This window comes from Triturus cristatus, chromosome 9 (assembly GCF_964204655.1).
Source record: "Triturus cristatus chromosome 9, aTriCri1.1, whole genome shotgun sequence".
NCBI classification, from domain to species: domain Eukaryota; kingdom Metazoa; phylum Chordata; class Amphibia; order Caudata; family Salamandridae; genus Triturus; species Triturus cristatus.
The window spans coordinates 782,116,024-782,142,993 of NC_140592.1; the positions used below are offsets into that span (position 1 = coordinate 782,116,024).

The 26,970-nt window shown below is 48.8% G+C and overlaps 1 protein-coding gene across 1 annotated transcript in view; it reads left to right on the top strand.

Moving 5' to 3' along the window:
* The window catches only part of LOC146798840 (phospholipid-transporting ATPase IC-like), a 1,543,528-nt gene that overhangs the window by 1,466,311 nt on the left and 50,247 nt on the right, over nucleotides 1–26,970 (top strand). Inside the window, exons 24-25 of the mRNA XM_085626157.1 lie at nucleotides 9,956–10,039; nucleotides 20,413–20,652. Of these exons, the coding sequence (XP_085482283.1) occupies nucleotides 9,956–10,039; nucleotides 20,413–20,652 (324 nt within the window). The remainder of the gene's footprint in view (nucleotides 1–9,955; nucleotides 10,040–20,412; nucleotides 20,653–26,970) is intronic.

Here is a 26,970-nt window from a genome sequence, read left to right on the forward strand (position 1 = left end):
CCAGATCACCCTGTAACTCCGCCACAGCTCTGGAGGCGTCCCCCAGCAAAACAGCTCATTTATGACCTGCAACCTGCTTTCTACGGCCTTGTGCATGTCCAGAGGAAAGTGTCCATGCCCACCTGTGACAAATGCACCCCATGTTTGTCAACCTAACCTAGGTGTACGCCTGGATTGCAATGGTGACAATGGACCCCATCTTTAGCAAAGTAGCCTTTAACATTAGCCTGGATCAGCTCGTGTCTGATGAAACCCAGCCCCCTCTGGTCTGCGAACTTACGCCATGAACAGTTCCCTCTTACCGGGATGTTCAACGGCCTCCTCTGACTTAGCTCCGTGCCACCTCTGCGGGGGATCATCTCAGACCACCAGAGCTTACATTGACCCATGTAGTTGCTGATCTCACCAAATCAGCACATTTCACATATGCGACTGCTCATTTCCAGGCCTCCTGCAAATCTAAGGGAAGAGATCCCTCCCTACTGGTGATAGATGAACCCCATCTATATCACAATAGCCCTTGACGTTAGCCTGGATCAGCTAGTGTCTGATGAAACCAAAGACCTTCTGGCCTGTGAACCTGTGCCAAGAACTATTCACCCTCCTGCGGGAAAGTTCCACTGCCTCACATGACCTAGCCCTGTGCCAACTCTGGGCAGGACGATTTCCGACACCAAGGCTCACATTGCCCCATCTATTTGCTGATCCCACCTAGCTGCCGTCCTTCTAGCACCGTGTGTGCCTTGAACCCCTGTGTCCCCCATCTATGGGACAGCAGCCCACTAGTTAGGTAATCGCTCCCGCCCCCGCCTGCCTACTTTGGCTATTCGGGCACAGAGGATTATGCTTAACCTTTGCAGTCCCTTTGCTTTCTAAATCATGACGCACAGGAATGTTCATAACTAGAAGTGTGTGACAATGAGCAAGGGTGCCCTCCTGCCCTTGCCATGCATCCTTTATTCCTTATGGGAATTCCGCCAGCTCAGCACCCTCTGTGGTGAAACCCCCTAGGCCAGTGTTTCCCAAACTGTGGTCCGGGGACCCCCAGGGGTCCGTGACACATTCCCAGGGGGTCCGCAGGCAGCAGTTTAAAAAGCACTGCAAAGTTCCTTGTATAATTAGCAGTTTTCTAGCAACAATAAAAGGGTCAAGAGAACACCAGTAATTCATGTATCTGCTGGAGAGAGATGAGAGTTTTGTCCAGTAGCAGCGTTGACTTATCTAATGTAGCACAGATGGTTAATATGCCTACTGCCAAGAAGGTGTAACATGCAATTTAAAAGAAACAGCATTTTATGTGCATAGGTCAGTGGGTTACTGCTTTTGTCACAGAGATTCTTTTGTTACTGTGCAGTTCATAAGTGACAATCGTAATCTAGCACAGTGACCTATAAATTGGCATCAAAGAGCTGTTTGCAAACTTCATGGTACAAGTTAGTAACTTATGTTTGTTCCCAGTCTTTCATTATCCTGATGTTGCTAAAACGTTTTTTTTTGGTGGAAAGACATTTTTATTGTTAAAGTCCATGCTAACCACTGTGTTATGTTCTGAATCCTGAGTGTGTGCTTCTCCAGACTATGCACTCTTTAAAAATGCCTATCAGTATGAATGACGTGAATCCTACACCTTGTAGTCCCCTTTGCCATATGTAACATTTTCTATACACTGATTTACACGTATGATTCATTGTCTCTATATGCGTGTGATGTAAAGTGCTCTGACATCCTACAATGGTATGAGAGGCACTATGGAGAGATGAGAGGCACTGTTGGAGGGTGCTAGTAAGGGAATCATTGAAGAACCCCAACAAAGACTGTCATATCCTGGTGCATAGTAAGGTCTTCATTTACTATTCTTTCAAAGCTGATACAATTAAATATATAGTGATAAATGTGTTGTAGACTGCACTATTGTATCCTAAATGTTTGGGGGAGGAGAGCGTCCCAAAGCCCCCTTGGTAGTGGTCAGGCTCACTCACTGCACTTGGTGTGCACCGTATGGGGACTGGTCTGAAAATATTTGCCAGGGCTGCTTTGGGTTTCCAGTCTGGCCCTGGCAGGAGCAAGAGCCTTGTAGAGCAAAATAAAACCAACAATTTAAAGGTTAGCCAGCATCAACCTTCCCATTACAATTTTTGTTTTTTGGAAATTCTTTCAATATAAAATACTAAGGGGGATACCTACAACAGAAGTGGCGGAGCATGTCGTTAGCCTCCTTGGCTTAACAACACGCTCCGTCACTTCAGAAATGCAGGGCTGCACCATATTTACAAGAATATGGTGCAGTTCTGCGTTTTCCATTGCGCTATACTTAGCAGTGTAGCACCAAGGCAGGCACCCTTGCGCCATAGTACAAGGGTGTCTGCGCAAGGGAAGATTTTTTATGTACAGGAAGGTCCCCATTGAAACCTTGAAATGCAGTTTTGTCACTTCTATGTGTGCTGCTTAATGCAACACACATGGAAGTTAAAAAACGTATTTTTTTTAAAGATTGTTTATGTGCAGGAAGCTCACCTTCCTTAACATAAAGAATCAAAGGTGTTTTACTTTTTCCAGTTGTGTGCTGCACAAGGCAGCACACACGGAAAAAGCAAAAACGAGGAGAGAGAAACCATTTCTCCTTGTTTCGCCAAGTTAAGACCAGGTTTTCCAGGGTCTTAATTTTGGCCCTGCCTCCTATTTATGCTGCCCTTGTAAATAGGGGGCAGCGTCAAAATCAATGGGTGATGCGGTGGAACACCCAATGCCCACCCCTTTCACGCTAAGCATTGCGTGAAAGGGGGCCTTATTTACAAGGCAGCATTAAGCCACGTTATGTGGCTTACCGCTGCCTTGTAAATAAGGCGAAGCCCCTATCGCCACGGGAGCATCGCAAAAAGTGGCGTTCCAATGGCGATAGAAGCTTGTAAATATGCTGCTAAAATCCTTAGTAATTCGAGTATTTGTTTTGTGTGCACATGTGTGTTTATTTTTTTCAAATTACTGTTTTAATGTTTGAAATTTAAATCCTACAAATTGCTTGGGGGTCCCCGGTTTCCAGTGGTGACTCAATGGGGGTCCTCAGGAGTCAAAAGTTTGGGAACCACTGCCCTAGGCCTCCAGCTAGGAAAATCTGTCTGATTTAATGCAGTGCGCACTGAGCGATATGGTGCCTAACATTAAGGATTGACTAAGTCCTAACTAACCCCCATCCTAGAATATTCCCGAAAAGGGGGGCAGGGGCGTTCACACTGCCCACCCTTGGGCAACCCCATAGGTGGAAAATTACCTGCTCTATTACATTTTTATCATTGTTGATCACTGGACGTGCCAAATGTTCTTTTACATAGTAGCCTTTTGTGCTTGACACCTTGTTTCCCCATTTCTTGGGACGGCAGCACACTATGTTGGCTGACAGCATCACCACCCAGCGAGGCTACCATAGCTAACCGGGCGGGCCTTTGAGCTTAAGTGCAGGAACATGTCATCTACCCTTGGTTCTGTTGTGCACTTACTTCCCCCCTTGACCAGACAATTGCACAAACCCCTTTGATTGCTAAACCCTGGTGAACACCTTAATGGTATCAAAGCTGGTTTGAAACAATCTATGTCTTGTGCCCACTATTGGAGACACCTCACCCTTTCGTGCAATTACAACTTACGCAGAGCACCCGCTTGCCTAACTGCCGTCGGATCACAGATGCACAGTACCTACTGTCCATCTCCGACCCTGGATGCTTTAAACCTGCCAAAGTGACGGAAACCAAGATTCCCAGTTCCCTGTTTTGCTGCAGTACACCTTCAGTGGGTCCGCTAGGAGATACCACAAACTGCATTGGTCATGCAAACCTTAAATACACAATTTTCACCTGGGTGTACCTCTAAATGAGACAGGCTCCACACAGCTGTAAGGCCAGAGACACACATATATGTATTGTGCCCACTATTGGAGACAACTCACCCCTTCGTGGAGTGACAACTACACAGGTGCCTACACAAGTCACCCAACAGACAAGTTGGCCCTGACTACCTAGTGTTCTGGTGCCAGATTTGCCAGATTTGGAAAGAGCCTTGCCTCCACTTGCTGCCCCCTGGGAAACACCCAATGGCCGTGATCTGGCCGCAACGCGGCGATGCCCGCGTGTAGCATTGAACCCCTGGTCAACTAAGAGTGCCACTCCAACTACTTAAACCTACACCTTGACCATGAGTGGAGTCTAGCTCTCGCCCAAACCTCTGTTGGTGTAACCCACGGACACGCCTCCTGTTCAGTTCAATTTAGTAATTCATGGCACTGACAACCACAAGGGCCACTGCTGGGCTGTGTAAATGCGGCCCAGGGTGACCTGAAACAATCGGCTTGGTGTGGATGGGTGCTAACATTACCTGGCTTAAGTGCAATCCCTTTTGACTCCTGACAAGATGTGCCAATGCAGGGAGAAGCAAGAGTTATCCAGCCCGCCATACTTCCTGTCCCAGTTTTCTGAGTAAATTAGTGAAAGATGCATGTTTGAACTGGCAGCTGATACTGTTACTTACGCCTGCAAATGCTCTGCTCAGAGCAGCCTGCTAGAAAATGGCTTCCATTGAAAGGCGGTGCCAACAGACCTCCAAGCACTTATGGAGGTACCTCTGAGTGGGGCTCTAATCTAACAGATGCCCTTTGCATCGGATACCGCCTCTGGCTGTAAGCCGCTCAGTACTTCTGATGCCTTGGCGCTTCCTGACCCACAGGCAGTTCACCCTGATAGAATCCGCTTGTGACTGGGACTCAACAGTGCGATGAAAGCATGAGACATCCTAGCCTGACCATAGCTCTTCACCCGGCTCCCACGCAAGAGCCCTCCACAAACCTTGTGGCCTAAAACCTTCTCCCAGTGGGGCGGTTGCGAATGGACTGCAAACCACTCCTAGGCATTCTCTACCCATGTTGTAAATAAGCCAGGCCGAACCCACCTCTCTAGTCGGGAGAAGAGAGCACACACTTAGGCTGACACCTGCCCACCCCCTAAGTGGCTAGGCAGAGACTTTGGCTTATCCCAGAGGCAGTGTAAATTTAATGTGCCAACCGCACTCCCACAGTGGCACACTACAGAAGAGACTCCATACCAGTTTATTTGAATTACCCTTCGTATCGTTCCATGCAAGAGAGACTTAGTACCATCTGCCCCTATTACCCTGTGCTACCAAACCTCATCATGAAAGAAATATTGATGGATTCGAGACATAGGCGCCATCCAAACTACTAAATTAAAATTTGGCGAGAATAGTTCTTTGAAAGAAAAGCATTGAATGAATCGCTCATCAAAGTCAAAGGACATATCAAACCGCTTTGGTCTACCTTGCTGAGAAGGATGGAGCAATGTCCATTATTGGTTTTAGTGAATGAAGACATTTTTCATTCATGTGCAGCCAAAGTGAGAAACAATGACCCCAAGTGGCCTTCCCACTTTATGGCACCCTGGCCGTACAAATTTGTTTAACGCACCAATAATCAACCCCAAACTGATATACTGTTTTGCCCCACCCAGGGCACCCTGTCCAGTTACTGCCAAGGCAGACGCCCCGCAACGCCGACTGAACGCGGAGTAACACAAGTTCTGACCTAGAGTTGTTCACGGCGACACATACATAGAGACGCCCAAAACTAGAATCAGCATTCTCCCGCGATACACTACAGCAAAGCAGTTCTACAGAAAACCTGACACTTGTGCCACTATGTGCCAAGAGTCTAAGCCCTCGGTCGGCCGTTCTGGTCATTAACCACATCCTCTCCCCCCATGTATAGCGGCCTACAGCACAGGCCTCACGGCCAGGCAAAAAAGCCGCCTCAAGATGCCCTGGGCTGCTGAGATGCTTCAATTCAGTCACACCACGGAGACTGGCCTAACTCTGCCTGGGGTGAGCCGAGAGCCAAGGTAAGGTGCCCCATGGCCCGCTTCAAGAGGCAAGCCCAAGTCGCATGTCAATCTGGATATCTCTGATAAGACCCTCAAATTGTCTTCCCCTTGAAGCGCGCTGACACATGACAGTATTGCTTATGATGCAGCTGGAACATCATACCTGACATGTCAAGGTTGTTAGATGCAAAGAAAAATAAGTCGCAACTGTGGCTTGTGAATGAAATTGAAACTTTCACTTGAAGCGAGTCACACCAGACAATATTGCCGCTCCTGTGTTACAAAAGGGAAGGGAAATCCACGGAGAACCTGACTCTCTTATTTGATTTCCCTTCCTTTACCACATACCTGGCATCGGTGCTACAGGGCCACCACCGGGCTCGGCCTCAACAGGGGGGGGGGACCTGTGCGATTAATGCAACGTCACTTGAACAATGGACCCCGAAGCCATAGGTCTTTGCTTCAGTTGCCGCCAAGCAGCGTGTTTGCTTCACCACAACTGCACATCTCGTGCAAGGTGGCCGCATTACTGCGAACAGGCACACCCCGTGGAGGATAAAAGTTAACATGTGGCCTTCTTAATCCTACTTCTGCAGCTTTAGCTACCGAACTTTTAGGGCACAAATAAGCGCTTGCAATAGAAATCTGCCCCCAGGAGGCAAAGCCCCACATAATAACCATTTGCTTGCGTTCAACCATTTCAACCAAGCACCGCCTTATTACCCGTAAGTAGACATGTGACAACATGTGAAAGGCGGCGATGACGACGGGGCACCATGCCGCTGTCTCTGTGCGCTTGTCATGTTAGGAATCATGAACAAAAACAAATGCACACCACCGTTGAAAAGTACAAGGCGCGGCGTTAAGAAACAGGAGCCGCGTTGCTACCCAGACAAATTTGATTTCCACAATATAACGTGACTGACCGGAAAGGTATGCGATCAGCAGTGCAACTTGTGACCTGAAATGTGCCTGTCTCTGACCACAAGCATACAACCTGACTAAACTAAAGCTGACAACAGCAAGCATACCACCAGACTACCACTGACGCTGCCATCGACACTGTCGCCCCGCGTTAATTGAGTGGAACACCCTTCATTGTGCATGCAATGTGGCCCCCCACTCTCCCTGACGACCTTGACCAAAACCAATCATACTTAGTACCTGGCGCAGTGTTCTAGACACTGTGAAATTCTTTACCCGCCATCGATGTAGCCCCACTAATTACTTCATGCGGGCAGGCCTGATGTAGCACCAAATCCATACGTGTGGTGCATTGCCTAGCCTAGAGAGACGCCCTGCACCATTGAAATGGTTATACCGTTTCCACTAGGTTGATTTAGGTCTTCCTGAAAGGGCCAGTTTTGCTTTACTATAAATCGGACACACTGCATCTTAGGCGCAGGGAGTCGGAAGTAGGGCAATCCATAATGCAACCATAATTAAAGAAGAACTAGTACCGGAGCGCTGTGATCTCCTAAGCGAAGTGAAGTGAAATACCAAAACAACTCCCAGCTCACATATAGGCTGCTGCCCCGCATGCCGAACAACCAGTCAGCCCAAAACGAGCCATCCCGGGCCTCAGAGGCACAGTACTCCTAACCCAGACACCGGCAACATAGCATTATTCTTCCGTGCCATAACCAGGAAGCCCCCAGCAACGGAGAAGCCATAAACAGGGCCGGGGCAACGGCCTTCCCATGCTGTGGAGCAGTTTATGTTGCAATGATTATGTCCTCCCCTCAATTCTTGTACTTACCCATGTATCAAGCCGGAGCAAACCTAGTACCAGGGACCCATAAGAGCTGGCCACTGACGGGGCGAAATGAGGAATGTGGTGACCCTGCGTAGCCCCTCTCAACACTCTGCCCCACACCAGTCCCAAAACCACAATGATACCCCCCAGGTGCCATCACAAGAGAGGCCAATTTAGGCCCAGCGTGTGGCACCTTCCCCTTTGCGCTGATACCGGAGAGACAAGTGCCTCGATGCCCGACCTCATTATAAATCCACCCCCGGCGGATTAGTCAAGTTGTTTGCTCTTCGGACCAAATTGGAACCAGGCAGTTACTTCTACAGCACTGTGTTCCAAATAGGGTATGTCCCACTGCCACATACATGCACTGTGAAGGGAAAAAGCACGCATCCAACCAATCCGTAACCGGGCCGTGTGGACCACACAGGGTGCTCTTAAATGCCCCTATGCCTCAACAAAGTGCGGGCAGCGCGGCGGCCGCAATCAAAGAGGCCGACCCCCGCCCGCGAGACAGGCTGAAAAAGTGAAATGCGGCTAAACAAAGTTCTTGTACTAAATACCGAGTAAGGTAAAAAGAGCCCGACCACGAAGGGACCCGAACCTTCAAACCTCTAATTAGAAGTCAAACCCATTAACGATCAGGCTATATACTAATGAGGGCATTGAACCCAGGTCCCATATATCTCCGAACACGCTATCCTGCAAACAGATGTGGCCCTAAAATACTCGGTACGCCACATCCCCCCCAGCGCGAGGCCTCGCCACGGGACAAAGTGCCAACAACACACAATATAACAAAAGCCCTCCAACGCATGTGCCCCGCGGCTTGGCCCCGGATTACCTGGGGAAATAATATTCCTGTTTGAAACGTTTAACCTAATTGCCACCCAGTGTGGTGAAATCGGCTCAATCTTTCAAGCTTGTCGCAAATAGCACAATATTGGACTCGCTATTGCCAGCAAAGAGCTGCGATGGGATAGCAACCCCATAACTATGGAGGGAGGCACCCCCCGCCACCCAATACCACACACTGCCTGCGACCGCCCCCATGAGCCACGCCAGAAGGCCGTGCCCTGCCATGCCGCGGGCCATTGGTCCACGCTGTATCCCCAGCAACACACACACCACCAGGCCAAAGGGGTTCGGGACATCCCGGGCCCCGAACGCCTGCCCATCATGCCCCGTGCAAACCAGCTTCTACACGAGATGGAAGCCACCGACCCCAGGGGAAGGACCTGGAGGTGGGGGGGCGATAATGCCCACAGTCACCGGGACCAAAAACGACGTCTCCAGGACAAACCAACCGACCCCACCCTGCCACGCTGCAGCTGCCGTAAAACTGCTGCAGTGTAACTAGAAAACCCCTCCGCAACCGCACTTAAAACTCTATTGCGCCCAGCCCTTTTCTGCACTGAGCGGGTCCTACATCTGAGCCTGAATGAAGACTACCAAATATTTTGCCACACTCTAAACACAAAGACCCCGCTCAGCGGCAGCTTTTCCGCCCCGATATCGTTAAAACAATGCCAGGGGCATGTTCCAACCAGCAAAGTCAGGCCTCCGGTACAACAATAGTCGCACGCTAGCTCGAGTGTCACACGACGGCCGCACCGGACACTGACTACAGCAGTGAGCATGGGGGCCGCTCGCCTGCCGCATGCAGCATCCCCCATGCACTCACCTCGAAAACCGACGAGGCCGACCAACAATGCAACGCATCCGCACCACACGACGAGGGATGCAAACAGCGAGACGGGCAGCAGACAAGGCAGCGTGTCTGGCGCAAAGAGGATGCCAGAGAGGTGGGGGGAGATATAAGTACCCTCCCTGACCTCTGTGCACCAGAAGTGACACGCCTAGCGCGCCAAGGCGAAAGACTCCTTCCCTGAGTCCAACCCTTAGCCAGTAGGGTGGCGTTTGTGCCCAAATGGCACTTAAGGGCCGCCCGTTTGGAATGGCCCCCTGCGGGGGCCGCAGACAGCCGCAGTCCGGCCCTGGCTACATGAGGGAGGGGATGGGCTTTGGAAGGGCAGGAAAAGAGAGGGAACCGAAGCAAAGGGAACTGAATGGAGCAGAACGGGATGGCATGGCAGGGAAGTGAAATACAGGACGCCACAACTGATGCTGCTAAAGTAGTCCTGATGATAAAATGAGAACATGCTCTCGAGCCCAGAGTCCACAAACCCGACCTTTACTTTGTCAATTTGCAGCTTTGTATTGGTACATTGTGTTCCTTGCTAGAGAATCTGTTCAAATATGTCTGTAGATATTATGGATACATCACTATTCTCTTAACACTGCTCTTCCTTTTTCACTTCAGGCTGTTTTTGATATCTGGTTCCTGCTTTTCCATCCACTTCTCTACACAGCCTACCCGGCCCTCTGCATGGGAATGCTGGATCAGGTACTGTTGATGTTACTCGCAAATGTGAATAATACTTTTAACTCCAAACACTTAAATCGAAGTTCTAACGAGCCCCCATGGTCTACAATTTATGTTTGGATTCTGCAAAGCATTGTATGGCTGCTGTATTCTTACTCGTGGAGGGCCGGTTCCGCTTGTATCCAGGAAGCGCATTGTATTGCGATGACTGGACGAATGCACATTGCACAACAGGCTCCTTCGAGGTAAAATGCAGAAACAACGCTCACATGGACATCTGAAAATGAGACACAGTCAGCTCCAATCCATAGGTAAATTCACAAAACAGTGTGGGGAGAATGTATGTCGGTTTCCAGTTCTGTCTTTTTTTCAGTTTATGTGGAAGAATTCCACCTACGACGATGGTGTCATGGTTTATGGTTTTTAGGTCTCGGCGCGAAGGCTGCGCTTGCGCAGTCTCGCTCCGAGATTTAATGTTTTGGAGAAGAAGGGCTTGAACCCGCCCCTCTTCTCTCCTCTTCTCCATTGGCTGGTCTCTTAAATGCTGGCCAGCCATTGGAGAAGAGGTTTGTCTCTCCGAACAGGCCCCATCCTTTTCGGATTCAGGGGCGTGTTTTTTGCTACTTTTCTCATTATCTCCTCCAGCCAATGGCAAGAGGAGAGAACAGAGAAACACGCCCCCGAATCCGGAAACGCTGCTGCCTTTCTCCGAGGCATTTCTGCTTCGCCTCAGAGAAAGGCGGCGGTGTTCATGGCTCTTGCCAGGTAAGCCAAGTCGAACCCATTGCCATAAGCTATCCTCCCATGTCGAACTATCAAGCATTTTATGTCTGAGCCGTTAACCTGAGCTCACCAACGTCTTACCCATTAGCCACCTATGACTTCAACCCACTTATGACTTCACCCAAAAGGTTCACAGGCACAGCTCCCTCGCATTTACTCACGAGCCCTCAAGTCTTTCCCCGTCCACTTGTCTTAATCTCAAAGGGCTCCTATTACCCACAACCCAACAGTAATGCACACATTTCGCATGCCCATCCTGCATTAATACCCGCCGGGAAGTCACTGCGCGTGCGCCCACCTCCGAAAAAGGAGTACAATGGGCTGCCTACAATCTGCGGGGCGCTGGCGTGGTGGCCATCTTAAGACGGGGCTTTCTCAGAACCATGCCAATGGTCCCATACCGCTGCCGGCATAGTCGGTCGGGGTGACTATGAATGTTTGTGGGCTTGGATATACGTCAAGAGCGCGGAACTGTTGGTGGCCGCCGGTGAGGGTAAACGAACAGCTTCTAACAGCAGACATCTTGCGTTAGCCTAGTTCCCGTTCATTACAAAGAAAACATTGTGATATACAGGTAATTCTGGCTACCTGGCTAAGTGTTCGAGGAGACCCGTGAGTCCCACTTCACAATGCGGACAAGTGTGACTGCCATGGTAAACTTGTAGGCAATCTTCAGCCCGATAAGTACACATTTAAATACAGTCAGGATATTATTAACCACATTTAGCGGTAATGGGAACATGGATAACATACATAACATAGACATAAAAGCACTCTCGTTGGGGGTATGTCACCCTCCTTGGACTCTTCATCAGCCCCAAAATATACAAAATGACCCCCCCCCTCCCTTCCCATCATTGACTTTAGTGGGATCATCAGGTCTGAAAATCTTCCCACCCTCCAAAACGGTTTTCAACCCCTTAGATATCAATGGACGTACTCTCCAAACAGCTTAGTCTGTCCCTTGGAGAGCCAAACGGTCACTGGCTATGACACTGCCCACAGCTGGATGTGCACTGTGGGACTTGTAGTACGGTTGTTGGAAAATCTAGGAGTGGTGTAAGATGTTGAAAATGACGGTTAAAAGGTCGGGTGACAGTTGCACTCAAGCCAGACCTAAAAAAAAATCAACGCTCTCCCGTGAATACGAACAGAAGACGTCTGTGAAGGGAGTATTAACGGAAAATTAATTCCGGTCTCAAATAAAGGGCTGTCGAGTTACAGAGGGTGGGAGACCTATTATTAGGGTGCAAACCTTGCAGGCTTTCAATGTGACTGTTAAGAGCAAGGTGAGACTTTAAGTAGGGGGTGCCAGATTGCTGAAATACAGTATACTGTATGTCACGATGACTCTGGTGTTTAATGTTCCTCCTAGAGAGAGATCGGAGTTTTGTCTAGTGGAAGTTTTGACTCCTGGAAAGGTAGCACATAGGGTTAATGTGCCTGCAGCAAAGAACATGTACCATGCAGATCACAAAGTGCACATAATGTAAATAGGTCAGTGGGCTACTGCGTGTGTGTGTGTATAGGTGGCTCTGTGGGTGGCTCTATTTGTGTGTGGGTTGCTCTATGTGAGTGGCTCTGTGGGTGGCTCTGTGTGTGTGGGTGGCTTTGTGTGTGGCTCTGTGTGGGTGCAAATGCAATAGGTCTCGCATTTGAGAGTGATTAAGCTATTGACATTGTAAATAACAGTGCCGTTTCTTTAAATGTTTTAAGAACATAAACAAATATGTCATGAACAATGCCAATAGCTCTAACTTTAACAATGCCGAGACCATTGCATTGCAAATGCTTGTTAGTTAGAGCCCTTGTGAGGAATGCATGATAATTAGAAATGATCGATGCGATGTAGAATTCCAATCAGGTTTAATGTAATTGAACAACAGCGTCTTAAAGCCTCACAGGTACAGTTTGAAGTCCCAACTGCCACAGACGGAATATTGCTGAGGAGACCCTCTCAACATTCCAAATCAAGAGACCTGAAAGGAAGGCAATCAGGGAGTCCAAAAGAATGGGTGTGAGTGCGGGGAGGTGGAAGTGAAGGATAATAGAACGTACCGTGATGAGACAGAATTCATGTCTGGAACTGGTAACTTCATTCCGAGTCTCACCATTGTTACTACTGCGAATATAATAAATTATTTCACTGTGAAGAAACACTCTTGAATTTAGCTGGTTCTATCCTCAGCCAGCACCTTTAAACATCTCATCACTTGAGACAGAAGTATGTTTGACATGAAGCTACAGCACTCTTCCCATTGTTCTTCAGAGGACTAAAAGCTGATTGGCCAGACTTTACTCAGCCAGCGTTTTTAAAACTTATGTGTCTGGTTGTAATAAAATCTAAAATTAGCAACATGAAGAAACCCCGATCCAGATATAATATGAACAAATTCTTATCTAGGTCACTGAACGGACTGCTTCTCTGATGATTACAAATTGCGCAGCACACCTCACTCGTAGACTCCGAAAAAAAGACCAATTTCCATTAAAGTCAGGTGATAATGGAGCGTGATGTCACTTCCTCTCACAGCCCTTATTGTGATGCTGCTGCACATTGCTTTTAACAGATAGACCCCCACACACAGGGCCGGCTTTACGACAGTAAGACCGGTGCAGCCGCACTGGGCGCTGTACTGTGGAGGGGGCGCTGGCCTCAGGTGGGGCACTGTGTTTAGCAATAACTTATGATTAGAGAGGTGAGGGGCACTGTTGCCCGGTGGTAGTGAGAGAATCTGGGGACAATCATGGGGTGTGGGGTCACCAAAAATGATTGTTGCACCGGGCGCTATCAGTGCTAAAGCTGGCCCTGCCCATACATTTTTCAGAATTGCACAATGGACCATTTACTGCTCGCAGATAAAGCTCCAAAGAGCACAATTTCAAATAATGTACATTTAGGATAGCTGTGAGAAAATGGACTTCGAGAGGGACCTTATTTGGGAAAGCCCAAAAGCTCTTGTCTCCTGATTGGTGGCCTCAAGAACTAGGTAGCGCACCCACCCCAAGTCAGGTAGTAAAAAATCTTGGTGCTAGACTAGACCAAGCTTTATCAATGAAAGAGCAGGTCCTGTCCACTACATGCACTTGCTTCTATATGATGTGCCTTATGAGGAGAGAACTTCATTTTCTCCCGCTTTTAGCTAGGAAAACCTTGGTGCAAGCCCTCATTGTTTGCAGGTTGGATTATGGCAATGCACTATTGCCTTCGGCCAAAGAGACATTACTGTCCCAATTATAAGTCATACAAGATACAGCAGTACCGCTCATTTGTAACCTTCCCTCAGGATCTGCTTCTAGTCCACTTTTAAGAACTCTACACTGACTACCTGTCAGAAAGAGAATTATATTCAAAATCTGCTGTTTAACACACAAAGCTTTAATGGGGCAAGGTCTCAGCTATTTACACCAGAAGCTTAAACACTACTATCCATTCTGGACCTGGAGATCCATGGAGAAAGCCTTACTTACCATCCCCTGCATCCGACGGTCAAGGTGTGGCGAAAGGTCTTTCTCGTACCTGGCCTACACATATTGGAACAATTTGCCATTTCATATCCGTACTTGTACTGATTACTTCAAACTTAAGAAATGACTTAAGACTGATCTGTTCTAACTCAGAGTTTTATTTTCCTTGTTGTGGCTGCCCTCAACGCCAAGATACCGTTGTTGGGGTTATTCATGCGCGATATAAAATTACATTAACATAACAACCTGAAAGCAGCAGCACACAGGTAAACAGAACTCCCCTTATTTGGTTTTCCAGGTTCTACTCCTTCCTTTGTAAATAGCCCCTCAGAAGTAAATAGGGGTTAACCGAGGGCATATATTATGACAACAAGTTCATCCCATGAAGCCTTCATAGCGAAGGAGTGTATTATAACACTTGCCCTACCCCTGGAATTTTGGCATCCGTGTTAGTGAATGACAAATGGAATATGTTGCTGAAACAAAATGCAGAAGTCAAGCAAATGCCTAATGCTTTGGAAGATCTGCCAGTTCCACTGAATATCCTTTGGGAGCTTGGTCGTAGCACATACTCTGCCATATGTCAGTACCTCACCCCTGCAACTGGAAAATGCCAAATACCCCCAGGTAATATTTTTTGACACACGGATTTCAATTTAAGCACCAGCCACTATGAAATTCACCTTAGACAGCTCTTTAATGTTGCGCCGCTACCTCTATTTCTTCAAAAAAAATGGGAGGAATCGACAATGGCCTTCATGCAACATTTATTTCCGTGCCTGTACTGTGCATATTAGGCCCTTAATATTTCTGATCAATCAAATCAATCAGGATTCTCTAAAGCACAACTACTCACCCGCAAGGGTCTCAAGACGATGAAAGGGGAGGAGGTGGGGGGTGGATCTGCGGTTCAGTCAAATGGCCAGGTCTTGAGGTCTTTCCTGAATTGCGGAAGCAATGTTGATTGCCTGCGGTGCAGAGGCAGGGAGTTCCAGGTCTTCGCAGCGAGGTAGGAGAAGGATCTTCCTCCAGCCGTTGGCTTGCAGGTCCGTGGGATGATGGCCGGGGCCAGTTAAGCGGAGCAGCAATATTTATTGGGAGTGTAGAAGGAGAGGCGGTGGTTGAGGAATGCAGGTCCGGCATAGTGGAATGCTTTGTAGGCATGCATGACGAGCTTGAAGGTAATTCTTTTGTTGATAGGTAGTCGGTGAAGGTGTCTCAGGTGGCCGGTGCTGTGGCTTCAGCATGGGATGTTCAGGAGGATCCTGGAGGAGCCGTTCTGGATGTTCTGCAGTTTCTTATGGAGTTTCTGGGTGGTGCCTGCGCAGAGTGCATTGCCGTAGTCGAGTCTGCTGCTGGCAAGAGCATGGGTGACCGTTTTCCTGGACTTGGTGGGGATCCACTTGAAGATCTTATGAAGCAGGCAGAGCATGTGGAAGCAGGAGGATGAAACAGCATTGATTTGGCGATTCATTGAGAGCGAGGAGTCCAGGATGATGCCAAGGTTTTGTGTGTGGTTCGTCAGTATGGGGGGGGGGGTTCTAAGCGCTGCGGGCCACCAGGAGTCATACCAGGCAGAGGGGGGTGGAGCCCAGGATGAGTACTTGAGTGGGTTTGTCTGTGAGCGAGAGAATCAGCTGGGTGTCATTGGCATAGGTGACGATGTTGAGTCTGTGGCTTCTGACGATGGCTGCAAGCAGGGCCATGTAGATATTGAAGAGGGTGGGGCTCAGGGAGCACTACGCAGTTGATGTTCTGAGTTCAATGGTGGAAGCCTGACTTTCTACGTTCGGCCGTTGAGGAAGGAGCGGATCCATTCAAGGGCTTTGTCATGGATGCCGGTGTCGTGGAGTCTTGTGCAAAGTGTGTGATGGGAGACGTGTCGAAGGCAGCAGAGAGGTCCAGGAGTGTGAGGGCAGAAGTTAAGCTTCGGTCGAGGAGGGTGCGGATGTTGTCTGTAGCGGTGAGGACAGCGGTCTCAGTGCTGTGGTTGCTTCTGAAGCCAGATTGGTAGAGGTCCAGGATGTGGTTCTCTTCAATGAACTCAGAGAGTTGGGCCTTGATGGCTTTCTCGATGACTTTAGCTGGGAAGGGAAGAAGAGAGATTGGTCTGTAGTTCTTGAGGTTCGTCAGGTCGGCAGAGGGTTTTTTCAGCAAGGGGTTGATCTTTGCGTGCTTCCAGTTTTCCAGGAAGGTGGCGGACTCGATGGATCAGTTGATGGTGCAGCAGAGTTTGGGTGTGATGGAGGTGCCGGCTCTGTTGAAGATGTGGTAAGGGCAGGGACTCCAGAGTGGATGCTCTTCCTGATCCTGAGGGTGTCGTCAGAGGTGAGGGTGGTCCAGTTGGGCAAGGTCTGCCGGGGTCTGGAGCCACTGGGTGCGGTGGTTGTTGGTGGGGTGGGTGGTTCTTGGGTTGCGAAGCTGTTGTAGATCTCCTTGAACTTGCAGTGGAAGAAGGTGGTGAGGTTGTCACAGAGGTCTTGAGAGGGGGGAATGTCTGTTGTCTCTTAGCTGGGTTTGGCGAATTGTTTGACCACGGCAAAGAGTTATTTGCTGTTGTGTGCGTTGGCACATTCCTTTATGGCGGCTTTTGTTGTTGTTCTGATGAGGTGGTGGTGTGCGGTGTCTGCAGTTTTGAAGGCTGCATGGTCTGCCATGATCTTGCTGCTCCTCCATCTTTTCTCGAGCAGTCTGCAGGTGTGCCTGGACTCTTAGAGGGCAGGGGAAAACCAGCTGGCTTTCTTGGAGAGCTGCTTCACTGAGGCTTTCCTGAGAGGATCCAGTGTGTTGGCGCAGTCGGGGATCCAGCAGTGGAGGTTGCAGGCTGAGGTGATAGTGTCCGTTAATGTTGGTGGTGGGGTTTTGATGAGGGAAGTGGTGAGCTGGTCTTCGGTGACCTTGTTCCAGCTTCTATGTTCGCTGTGGGCATTGTGGCGTACAATGGGCTTGGTGAAGGAGAAGTGGGTGCAGTGGTGGTTGGTCCAGTGTGGCTTGGAGGTGTAGCTGACGAGAGGTTGTTGATTACAGAGAATATGGGGTCGAGCATGTGTCCTGCTGAGTGGATTGGCATTGTGACCAGTTGTTGGAGTCCAAAGGTGGTGAGGTTCTCCAGTAGGGATGAGGTGTTGTGGTCGTCGAGGTTGTCCAGGTGGAAATTGAGGTTGCGGAGGAGGCGAGAGTGTGGTGAGCGATGACGTCAGCTATGGCTTTGCTGAAGGGGGCGAGGTCTGGGAGGTCTGTAGACAAGGGTACCATGGAGGGTGGGTACCATGGAGGGTGGCGTGAGGGTTGGTCTGGATCTTGAAGTGGAGGTGCTCCATGTCAGGTCATTGGTCGTTGGAGCTGGTTGCGAGGCAGAGTGTGTTTTTGTGTATGATGGCGATACTTCCTCCCAGAAGTTTGACAATTTGGAGCCATCAGGGATGGCAGTTGCGATGTCTAGGCTGAGGTGGGGTTCATCTAGGTCTCTGTAACGGAGGCGACATTGGGGGAGATGGAGTAGAGCAGGTCCCAGATCTCCACTGCATGGCTTTTGAGGGAGCTGGTGTTGAGTAGACTGCATCTGAGGTGGTTGGGTTCAGTTCTTGAAGGTTGTGTGGTTGGTGGGTCTGGTTTGCAGAGGCAGGCGAGGGTGCAGTTGCAGTTGCGGCTGATGAACCGGCCTTGGGTGTTCTTCAGCGATGGAAGGTGGCAGGCGGTGGAATGTCTGGTGTTGAGAGCATGGAGGGTGTTGGAGTCGTAGAGGTCAGTGGTCTGAGGACCAGGGTCGGTGGCGCTGGGCGCTGTCTGGGCACGGACAGGCACAGACGGGCTTGCCTTTGGCCCACCCACTGCACGCAACTGCTGTGTGGCCACGCACCGGCTACTATTACATCGTGTTTGGGAAGGGCTGGACAGCTGGGAGGCGGAAAGTGGGAAAACATCGCTCGAGAGGGGCGGGGCTGCAGCACAAGAGCAGCGGCATGGGCACAGAAAGGGAATTAAAGGCACAAAAAGAGGAGTAATAAGAGTAAGTGAAAAAAGCAATAATGGATGAAGAAAGCAATAAATAGACCAAAATGAAGGTGTAAATAGAGCAGAGGAGCAAAAAGGAAGAAAGCCGAAAAACAGAGGGCAGAGTGGAGCAGCAGAGCAGAGATGCTCCCCACTGGACTACCAGGGATGAGGTGCAGGTGGGTGCCTGCGGGTGGAAAAGGGCCTCTAACTTAGGACTTGAAAGGGTCAGAGGGCAACAGCAACCAGGCAGAGTTGTGCGGCAAGGGAGATTGCGAGTGGAATTTAATTGAGATATGGCTGAGGGCTGTGGTTCTTAATGTGACGCCTGTGGACTCATGGGGTCTGCGACACCCACTCCTGGGGTCCAAGACTGTTTAAAACATTAAATAATATTAACTGATTAATAAAGTATATGTGCATAAAAATAAGCAAAAACTAATTTAGTATCCTTCACTGGGAGCAGCAGTGAACAGTAGTATGGACAATTGGTGACCTCAATGAAAGCTCTAATATGCACCAACAAAAAGCATACATTAAGAAAAAAAGACAAAGCAACAAGCTAGAGCTTGTGTTTTAGAAACAAATCTAAATTTTGAAACGCTCTATATTTCCCATTAAAATTAGAATTTCAATTAGACAGGTCTGTGTTTTTAACAAAATATTGCAAAATTTATGTATTTGTTTAATATATACTGGCTTCTGAAGTTTTGTGTTTTGTGTCGAGGTTCAATTCAAAGAAAGGGTTTAGGTTGGGGTCCTTGGTGTTTAGTATTCATTTACTGGGTCACCAGAAGTCAAAAGGTTAAGAACGGTTGGTGCACCAGAGTGAAAAAGAAATCTCTTATGCCTGAAAGTTAGAGACAAAGAAGGGTTCCTGGAGTCTTCCTATCATCCTCACTCTGGATCCTAGTGTCCCAGCATACAGCTTCCTTGCTCCTCTGCCCTTCTCTCTCTGTTACTTCTCAGGAAATATGCTATTCCAGGGAGAGCATAATGCAGGACAAACAGTCTTAGCTAGGAGAAGCAACTTCTACCCTAGGCTTGACCATGGTCACTGTTATCTAATCCTGGTCTCAAGGGTCTTGAAAGCTTCTGCTGCAAGAGAAAGCAAGCCAAGCTCCAATAAAAGATGGTTACTTTGTGTAATTTCCACTCTTTGCCCTTCCCAGGCCTCCACAGCAGAACATAGGGGCTGATGAGGACCTAAGGGGGTGGGGGGGGGGGTCAAGTGATCAACTCTGTGCTGTCATTTGCAGTCACATGGTGCTTGATATCTCTTCCACTGTCATTAGCATTCAAAGGGTGCATGATAAAATTTCCACTACCCCTAGCCTTCCCCATGGCATTATGAACTGAAGTCCATCCAGAGCTCCCAGCTTAGACGGACATATGATGGAAGGTGGAGAGAAAATAGGCTGGTAGGGAACTACTGGGCACACATGCCTTTGTTTCTTGGAACTCAATAGGACATATGGATGCAGATATTTTTGGGCTCAGATGGAAAGTGCCTACAGGCGACAGCATGGTGAAGTGCAGGCTCAATATAGCCATAGAATTGTGCATTTCAGATGTGTTCTCCTCTTGGGTATGTCCTATTGAGGCCATCAGGAAATGTCATTTCCAGTGAAGCCCAGCGTGGGTTTAAAAACATTTGTAAGGAATCTCCAGTACAGAGGTCAATTTTACCAAGCATTGGAGAAAACATGCTTGGATTTGATGAGTTGTTTTGTGCTGTGAGTGTGGTCAGCTACTTTACCTACCATAGTCATTGCTTTTGACATCCATTTCATAAACATATTTGTTCATTCATTATTCCTTGCTTTGCTATGAAGGTTGCAGGATGATAAATTGTGTGACATAGAGAGGAATTGTTGTCCAGTTTTCTTCCTAAGTCACTCATCTTTCCTTTTTTAAACTTTGTTTATTGATTTTAAAAAAAAAAACAATACAAAAAACAAAAGGCATCACGAAACAATATGTAGGAACGTAGTGGCACATGTCACTTAAGGTTATATCATTTCTTCACAGTATAACCTAAAGGGAAAAATAGACATAGATCAGAAAAGGGCCCATTCCAAATACAAAGGTCACTCATCTTTTTAACCCATTCTAATGTTACCTATTTCTTTTGCTTTTACTGCTGCCAGGATGTGGGGGCCAAGACCAGTCTTCAGTTTCCGGAGTTCTACCGGACTGGCCAGACATACTCCCTCTTCAACCTCTGGATCTTCTTAAGGTCCATTGTTTATGGAACCTACACCTCCTTGGTGTGCTTTTTCGTAGCTGTGGGAGCATTCTGGGACACAGCAGGACCAGAGGGGATTTGTGATTTCAAAGTCTTCAGTGTGACCATCGGCACAGTGGTGGTAATTGCAGCTATCATTGAGGTGAGCGCATTACTGAGTCTTGGAAATTAGATATTCTTCTAAATAGATTTTCTCACACATTTTTTATAGTACCATCAGCTACTATTCCAGCGACACTCTGTCAAGGATGTTCATGTGTGTGTGTGTGTTGTGTATCTAAATACATGTATATTGTTGAGCTAAATATATATATATTTTTTTTTTTCTCTCTGAAAAAATGAAGGTTGCAGGGATGTTATAGTTAGGCTGACATTTCACTCTTACAAAAACCAGAGAAATTCAGCAATTATAGTTAGCTGATGTAGGAGGCTGGCTTAGTTATATGGTGCACACTTATTTAGGTGAAGCACCTTGCACTAATCGAGGCAACTGTTATGGTAGTTTTAGTGGTCTTAGACAACCGTAGAAAGCTCTCTAAGTGGTAGCTGTGGAGAGCAGCCTTGAGGCTTGCCCAGAAGGAGTGTTCAGCAGCGTGTTTTACCAGAACTAATTATACAGTGTAGGTTCAAAGAAGAAGAACCACAACGTGTAGTTATAAAAATAGTTATATTTTTTAAACACACTCACTAACACAATGGCATATATCCTACCCCGGGATATCAACACAATACACACAATACTTTAAATGTAAACAGGTAAGTAAGCACAAATACACAGTGGTCTCCAGGTGGACACCAAACCATATACTAAAGAAGTGGAATGCAAACTGTGACCGAAGTCGGGACTGGGATCAGAAGACTCAGAAGAGTTGGGAACACAAGGAACTACCAAAGGTAAGTATCCTGGAACCCCACGGAGGCTGTGTGCAGAGTGGAAACACACCCACGTACTCTATGTAAGTCAATAGGAAAGTTGTGGTTGCAGTTTTTAGGAAGAAGGACCCTTCCCAGTGAACCCTGAAGAAACCCTGTGGAAGACAGAAGATTGGAGAGTCACCCCACCATGGATACCCCAGGAACCGGGATACCTTCACCAGGGAAACTTGGTGCATAGGTGCGAAGTGACGTCGGAAACCACTGTAGACCACAATGGAGGACTTCAGAAAAGATGCCGCTGGCGAAGAAGGTGAAAGAGTCAGGTGGAATCCAAGGATGGTTTCTTGAAGAGGAGAACCTGCTAGCAGAGGGGAAAGAGTCTATGCCACTCAACTGTGACCAGGAGGCATGGAAGACCAATGACTACTGATGACAGAAGATGCAGGAGGGATGAAGGTAACCTCGCTGCAGCTGTGAGGACCAGGTGACCATGTGGAAGAATGTGAGCCATTCACAAGCTTTCTCACATTGGAAGTCAAGAACCCGGGGGTCGGTGTTCGGAGGTAGCACCAACAAGCCTTGGCAGCAGCAACAGACATGGTAAACAAAAAAGGTGCAGCTTTGGGATAAGCAAGGTCCAAGGGCCTCACCAAGAACAGGAGAATCAGAGCAGGACCTGAGCAAACAGGGGAGCCCACTGAAGCCAAAGATTACCCTCAAGAGGACCCACAGGCTGAAGGCACGCGAGTCGCAAGAGGACCTCAAGCAGCTCACCAAAGATGCAGGCCTACAGTGCAGAGGATGCGGTGGGTACAAAGATCTTGGCAGGAACAAATGCTGGACGTTGGAGCTTCTTGTAGTCCGAACATGTCTGGAGGAGAACCAACAAGCCTTGGCAACGGCAAGTCAATACTGTGAAAAGGGGTTCTGTTACAGCAGTTGTGATAAGGGATACTGGCCTCAAACTTGCTGAGAGGACAGATCAGGCCTTGAGGCAGTTGCAGAACTACAATCTGTGTTGCCGAGCCCTTCGGAGTCTGTGGGATATCAGGAGCAGCAGATAGTCAGCTTTGTTGCGGTGTCTGCAGATACAGGGGAGTGGCTCCTTCACGCCAAGGGAGATTCCTGTGGGTGTCTTTGATGCCAACATGCCTGGAGAAGATCTTGGATGAAGCACAGACAATGAAAAAGACTTGCAGAACAGTGAGACCAGGAGCAGCAGGAGTCTTCCTTGGTGTAGTCTCAGTTCCAGGCGAAGTCCAGCGTAGTCCAAGGTGCCCAGACGGTTGAAGTTGAAGTGGTTTTGAATTTGAATCTTGTCCCACAATGAATCTAAAGAGCCATCCGTAGGTAAGTCCTTAAGTACCCTTGGGAAAGGGTTGGCACGATTCAAGGATCCCTCCCAGAGGAGGGGCTGGACAGAGGAGAGGATGCTTCCATGTGCTTAGTCCAGTTTTGCGCTAGAGCATGAGCCAACGGCTTTCTGAACTGGCTCAAACTGCAGTATGCAGGTAGGGCACAAAATGTGCCCTTCAAAGCAGTCTGGTGGCGCTGGCAAGTGCCCCCACCCCAGCCTAATAAACTAAGTCCTGTCTGGTGGGTGATCTCACCTCCCTGTGGCAGGAAACCTATTGTTCTGCCTTCCCCTGCTCAAGCTCAGCTCAGAAGAAGAAGAGGGCCGAGACATGTCTGTGGTCAGTAGCAGCACTAGCTTGCTGTTAGACCCTAAAAAGCTGGTACTGGAAATACAAGGGGGCTCCCTAGGGGAGCCTATCAGTACATGGAATCCTACATCCGATACTGGAATCGATGTTGGGGTAGGATTCCAACATGTTTGCTACCAAACATGACCGGTTTTGGTGAAGCCAATATATAATTATTCTCGTATTTAACTTGATGTCCCCTATATGTATTAAATGCCTGACTGCACTTACAAAGCCTGGAGAATTGACTTCAGGGTTTGTAGAGGGGCTTTGCTTGTGCTTGGGCCCCCTCACATGTGTAAGCAAGCACCCTGCCCTCAGGACTGAAGAGCCTGCCATAGGGGTGACTATAGGTTTTAAGAGCAGAGCCCCCCCATATAAGGAAACTTATATCTGTTGTAAGTGGTGCTAGCACCAACTTACACAGGCTACAATGGCAGGCCTGTAGGCACAGTTTGAGTGGTCTCTCATGGGTGGCGTAATACATGCTTGCAGCCTATGCCCTGGGTACCTTAGTACAATATACTAGGGACTTACAGGGGTACACCAGTAGCCAATTGGGACGGTACTAAAGTACTTAGAATTGTCAAATTTAGGGAGAAAGCACAGCACAGTAACTGGGGTCCTGATTAGCAGGATCCCAGTCAGACTAGTCAGAAAACAGAATAACACCTGCAAAAAGTGGGGGAAACCATGAAAGCAGATCCTACTTTCCCACAGCTGAGCTAGTTTATGAACTCACATATTACATCACTGATGACATGGTCAGTGACATCACTCATGACATCTCAAATGACATCACTGATGATATCATTCAGTCGTCATTGTGAGTGTTTTAAAAAAGGTTTATGAGTGTTAAATATATATACCAAGGTGTATTTGTGAATCAGTGGGTGTTGAGTGCCTGATTGAATGATTCAGTGGGTGCGTGACTATCTGTATAAGTGAGTGATTAGATGTATCAGTGAATGTGTGTGAAGGGCTGTATGGGTGAGTGAGTGTGTGTATGGACGTGTCAGTGAGTGAATTCATGTGTTAGTGGCATATGGGTGAGTAACTGGATATGTAAAAGGTAGTATAGGTGAGTGATGGGGTATGTGAGTGATTGTACGGGTGAGTGAGTGAATTTTAGAGTGGATGTATGGGTGTGTGTGTGTGTGGGATTGATTGTATGGGTGAGTAAGCAGGTGTTTGAGCAACTCTCTGGCTGATTGACTCCGTATGTGAGTGGCTGTATGGGTGTATGAGTGGAAATGTCAGTGGCTATATTATTGAGTGAGTGGGTGTGTGAGTGCCTCTATGGGTGAGTGAGTGCATGTATGTGTTGATCTATGAATCAGTGAGTAACTGTGTAAGTACTGGTATGGGTATGTGAATGGGTTTGAGAATGGTAGTGTGAAGTTGGAGTGAGTGTATGAAGGGTTATATGGGGATGGGAGTGGGTGTGTCAGAGATTCTGTGGATGATGTCATCAGTGATGCAATTTGAGATGTCATCAGTGATCTCATCAATGATGTCACTGACCATGTTATGAGTGATGTAATATGTGAGGTGAATGAATGAATGGATAAAACACTGTATTTGATTATTAAATATATAATCATAAAAGCCAAAGATCAAATAAATACACCAATCTAAATAAAAACATAATTGAGTTCCGAAAACGCACTGCAAATTTTAGGAATGATCCAAAGCCAAGTCAGTCAGAAACTGTATAGGGAGTAATGTCTGGTCCGCATCTGCTAAAATGTATTTTCTTATTACAGGTATTAAAAATGTTATAAAAGGGAGGAGGAGCCTAGCGCGCATCCAAGATGGTCGCGTGAGCACAGGGCTCCCCGGACCCTCGCTGCTCCTCGGAATTTATCCTGAGATTATCCTGATATAGTTTACGGAATCTGGAAGATGAAGGCTGGCTGAACACGGATCTCCTTTCAGAAATCGAATCGGACCTGGGAATCCTGATTTATCGTGGTCTTAACTTTTGGGACCCACCCGACGGCGGTGCCCGGTGCGAGGGCGAACTGTGGAGCCGGGGCGTAATTGAACAACAGCGGCTACAGCGCTGTGCCAGGGACCGCTCCATCACTTTCGGTTTCACTTTTGGACTTTAAAGGGGCTGGACGGCGGAATCGCTTGGTGTGGCTGGGTGTTTCCTAGGCCTCTGCGTGAGGCCTTTGTCTCCGCCTGCTACTAGTGTGCCCATTGCCTTGGGTCCCCTCACACCGCTATATTGCGGACTCTGGTAAGGCACCCGTCTGCGGTGCCGGTGCCCATTCGACCCTTGATCGACGGTCCCCTTCGGTGAGCGTGGCCCAAATGGGGGGCAAGGGGGGCCCCGAGGGGCGTAAGACTAAAGCTTCCCTCCGCGGGGGGCCGGTCCAGGCGAACAACATGGACCGCTACACTCATGGCAGAGGGTCCCCTGGAGCTGCCGGCGCCCCCCCAGACGCCGCCGGTGGTGGCACGTCCGTCTCTCCGGAGCTGTCCCTGCAGGACATCATGGGCGCCATTGATGGCATCAGGGAGACCATCGCCACGCAGTACGAGGCCTTGGCCCGTAAAATCGACACGGTGGCAATCGATGTCACATTAATTCGGGCGGATCTCTCTAAAACCAACGAGAGGGTTCAAGCGCTCGATGTGCGGACTTCCACCCTTGGTGCGGATGTATTGGACCTGCAGACCACTCTTGGCGACATCAAGATGGCCAACGATCAGATGGCCCGGCGGCTGGAGGACTTCGAGGGACGAGCCCGACGCAATAACATCCGTGTCATAGGCGTACCGGAGTCCTCCGACAACCGCCCGGTTGACCTCCTGGTTGAGGAACTCATCCTCCAACAGCTGGCCCCCGCTGGCCTAAGTAAGTTCTTTGCCGTGGAGCGGGCCCATCGAGTTCCGGGCGGTCGACCGCGGCCGGGGGCCCCCCCGAGGCCTATTGTAGCCAAACTTTTCCACTATAGAGACCGAGATGCGATTCTGCAGGCCTCACGGGTCCACGGCCCGGTTCGTCATGAGAACTCGTCAATTAACTTTTATCCGGACTTCACCCAACTTGTCCAGAAACAGCGGATGGGTTTCCAGGGAGTGAAGCGTCGTCTCCGTGACCTGGGCCTTAAGTACTCTATGCTTTATCCCGCAAAACTTCGAGTGGAACACGAGGGTCGGACTGCCTTTTTTGACTCTCCCGCGACTGTGAGTGACTGGCTGGACTCGCTGCCGGACAGGGGTAACCGGCCTGGGCCCTCTGCCGGTACCGAAGGTGACGGGTCCCCTTTGGAGTGACTTTTGGTCCTTGACTTTGCCATTTTGCACTGTTCGGCTGGGTTTTACTTCCTTTGTTCATTTTGTCTTACTATGACCTGTGTGGGGGGCGGGCGGGGACGGGTCCCTTTCCTCCTCCGGGGTCTTTTCGTAGAATGGGGTTAGTAGGGCGACAGGCACACTGCAAGTTGGGGGGGTTTTTTGGACCGCAGGGGTGCAGGGTGGGGGGAGTTGGATTTGGGGGGGGGGTTGGGGGGTGGGGGGAGTTGTTTTGATGTGTGTTTTTTGTTTTCAGGGCGAGGTATTGACTTTTGTCCAGTTTCCGGGGCTGTGCTACTGGCTGGGGGACCTTTGATCTACTGGAGGGGATGGGGGGGGACGGGTTGAGGTTGATGTCATGGAACGTCAATGGGTTGGGTGACCGTATCAAGCGGGGTGTTGTGCTGCAGTATTTGCGTCGTCTGGCTCCTGATGTGGTGTTTTTACAGGAGACGCATCTGGTTGGTAATGTTTGTCATGCAATGAATAGGGGGGGATACCGCCTCGTGGCTCATTCTGGTTTCACCACAGGTTCTAGAGGGGTGGGCATTCTCCTGCGATCCTCACTTCCGTTG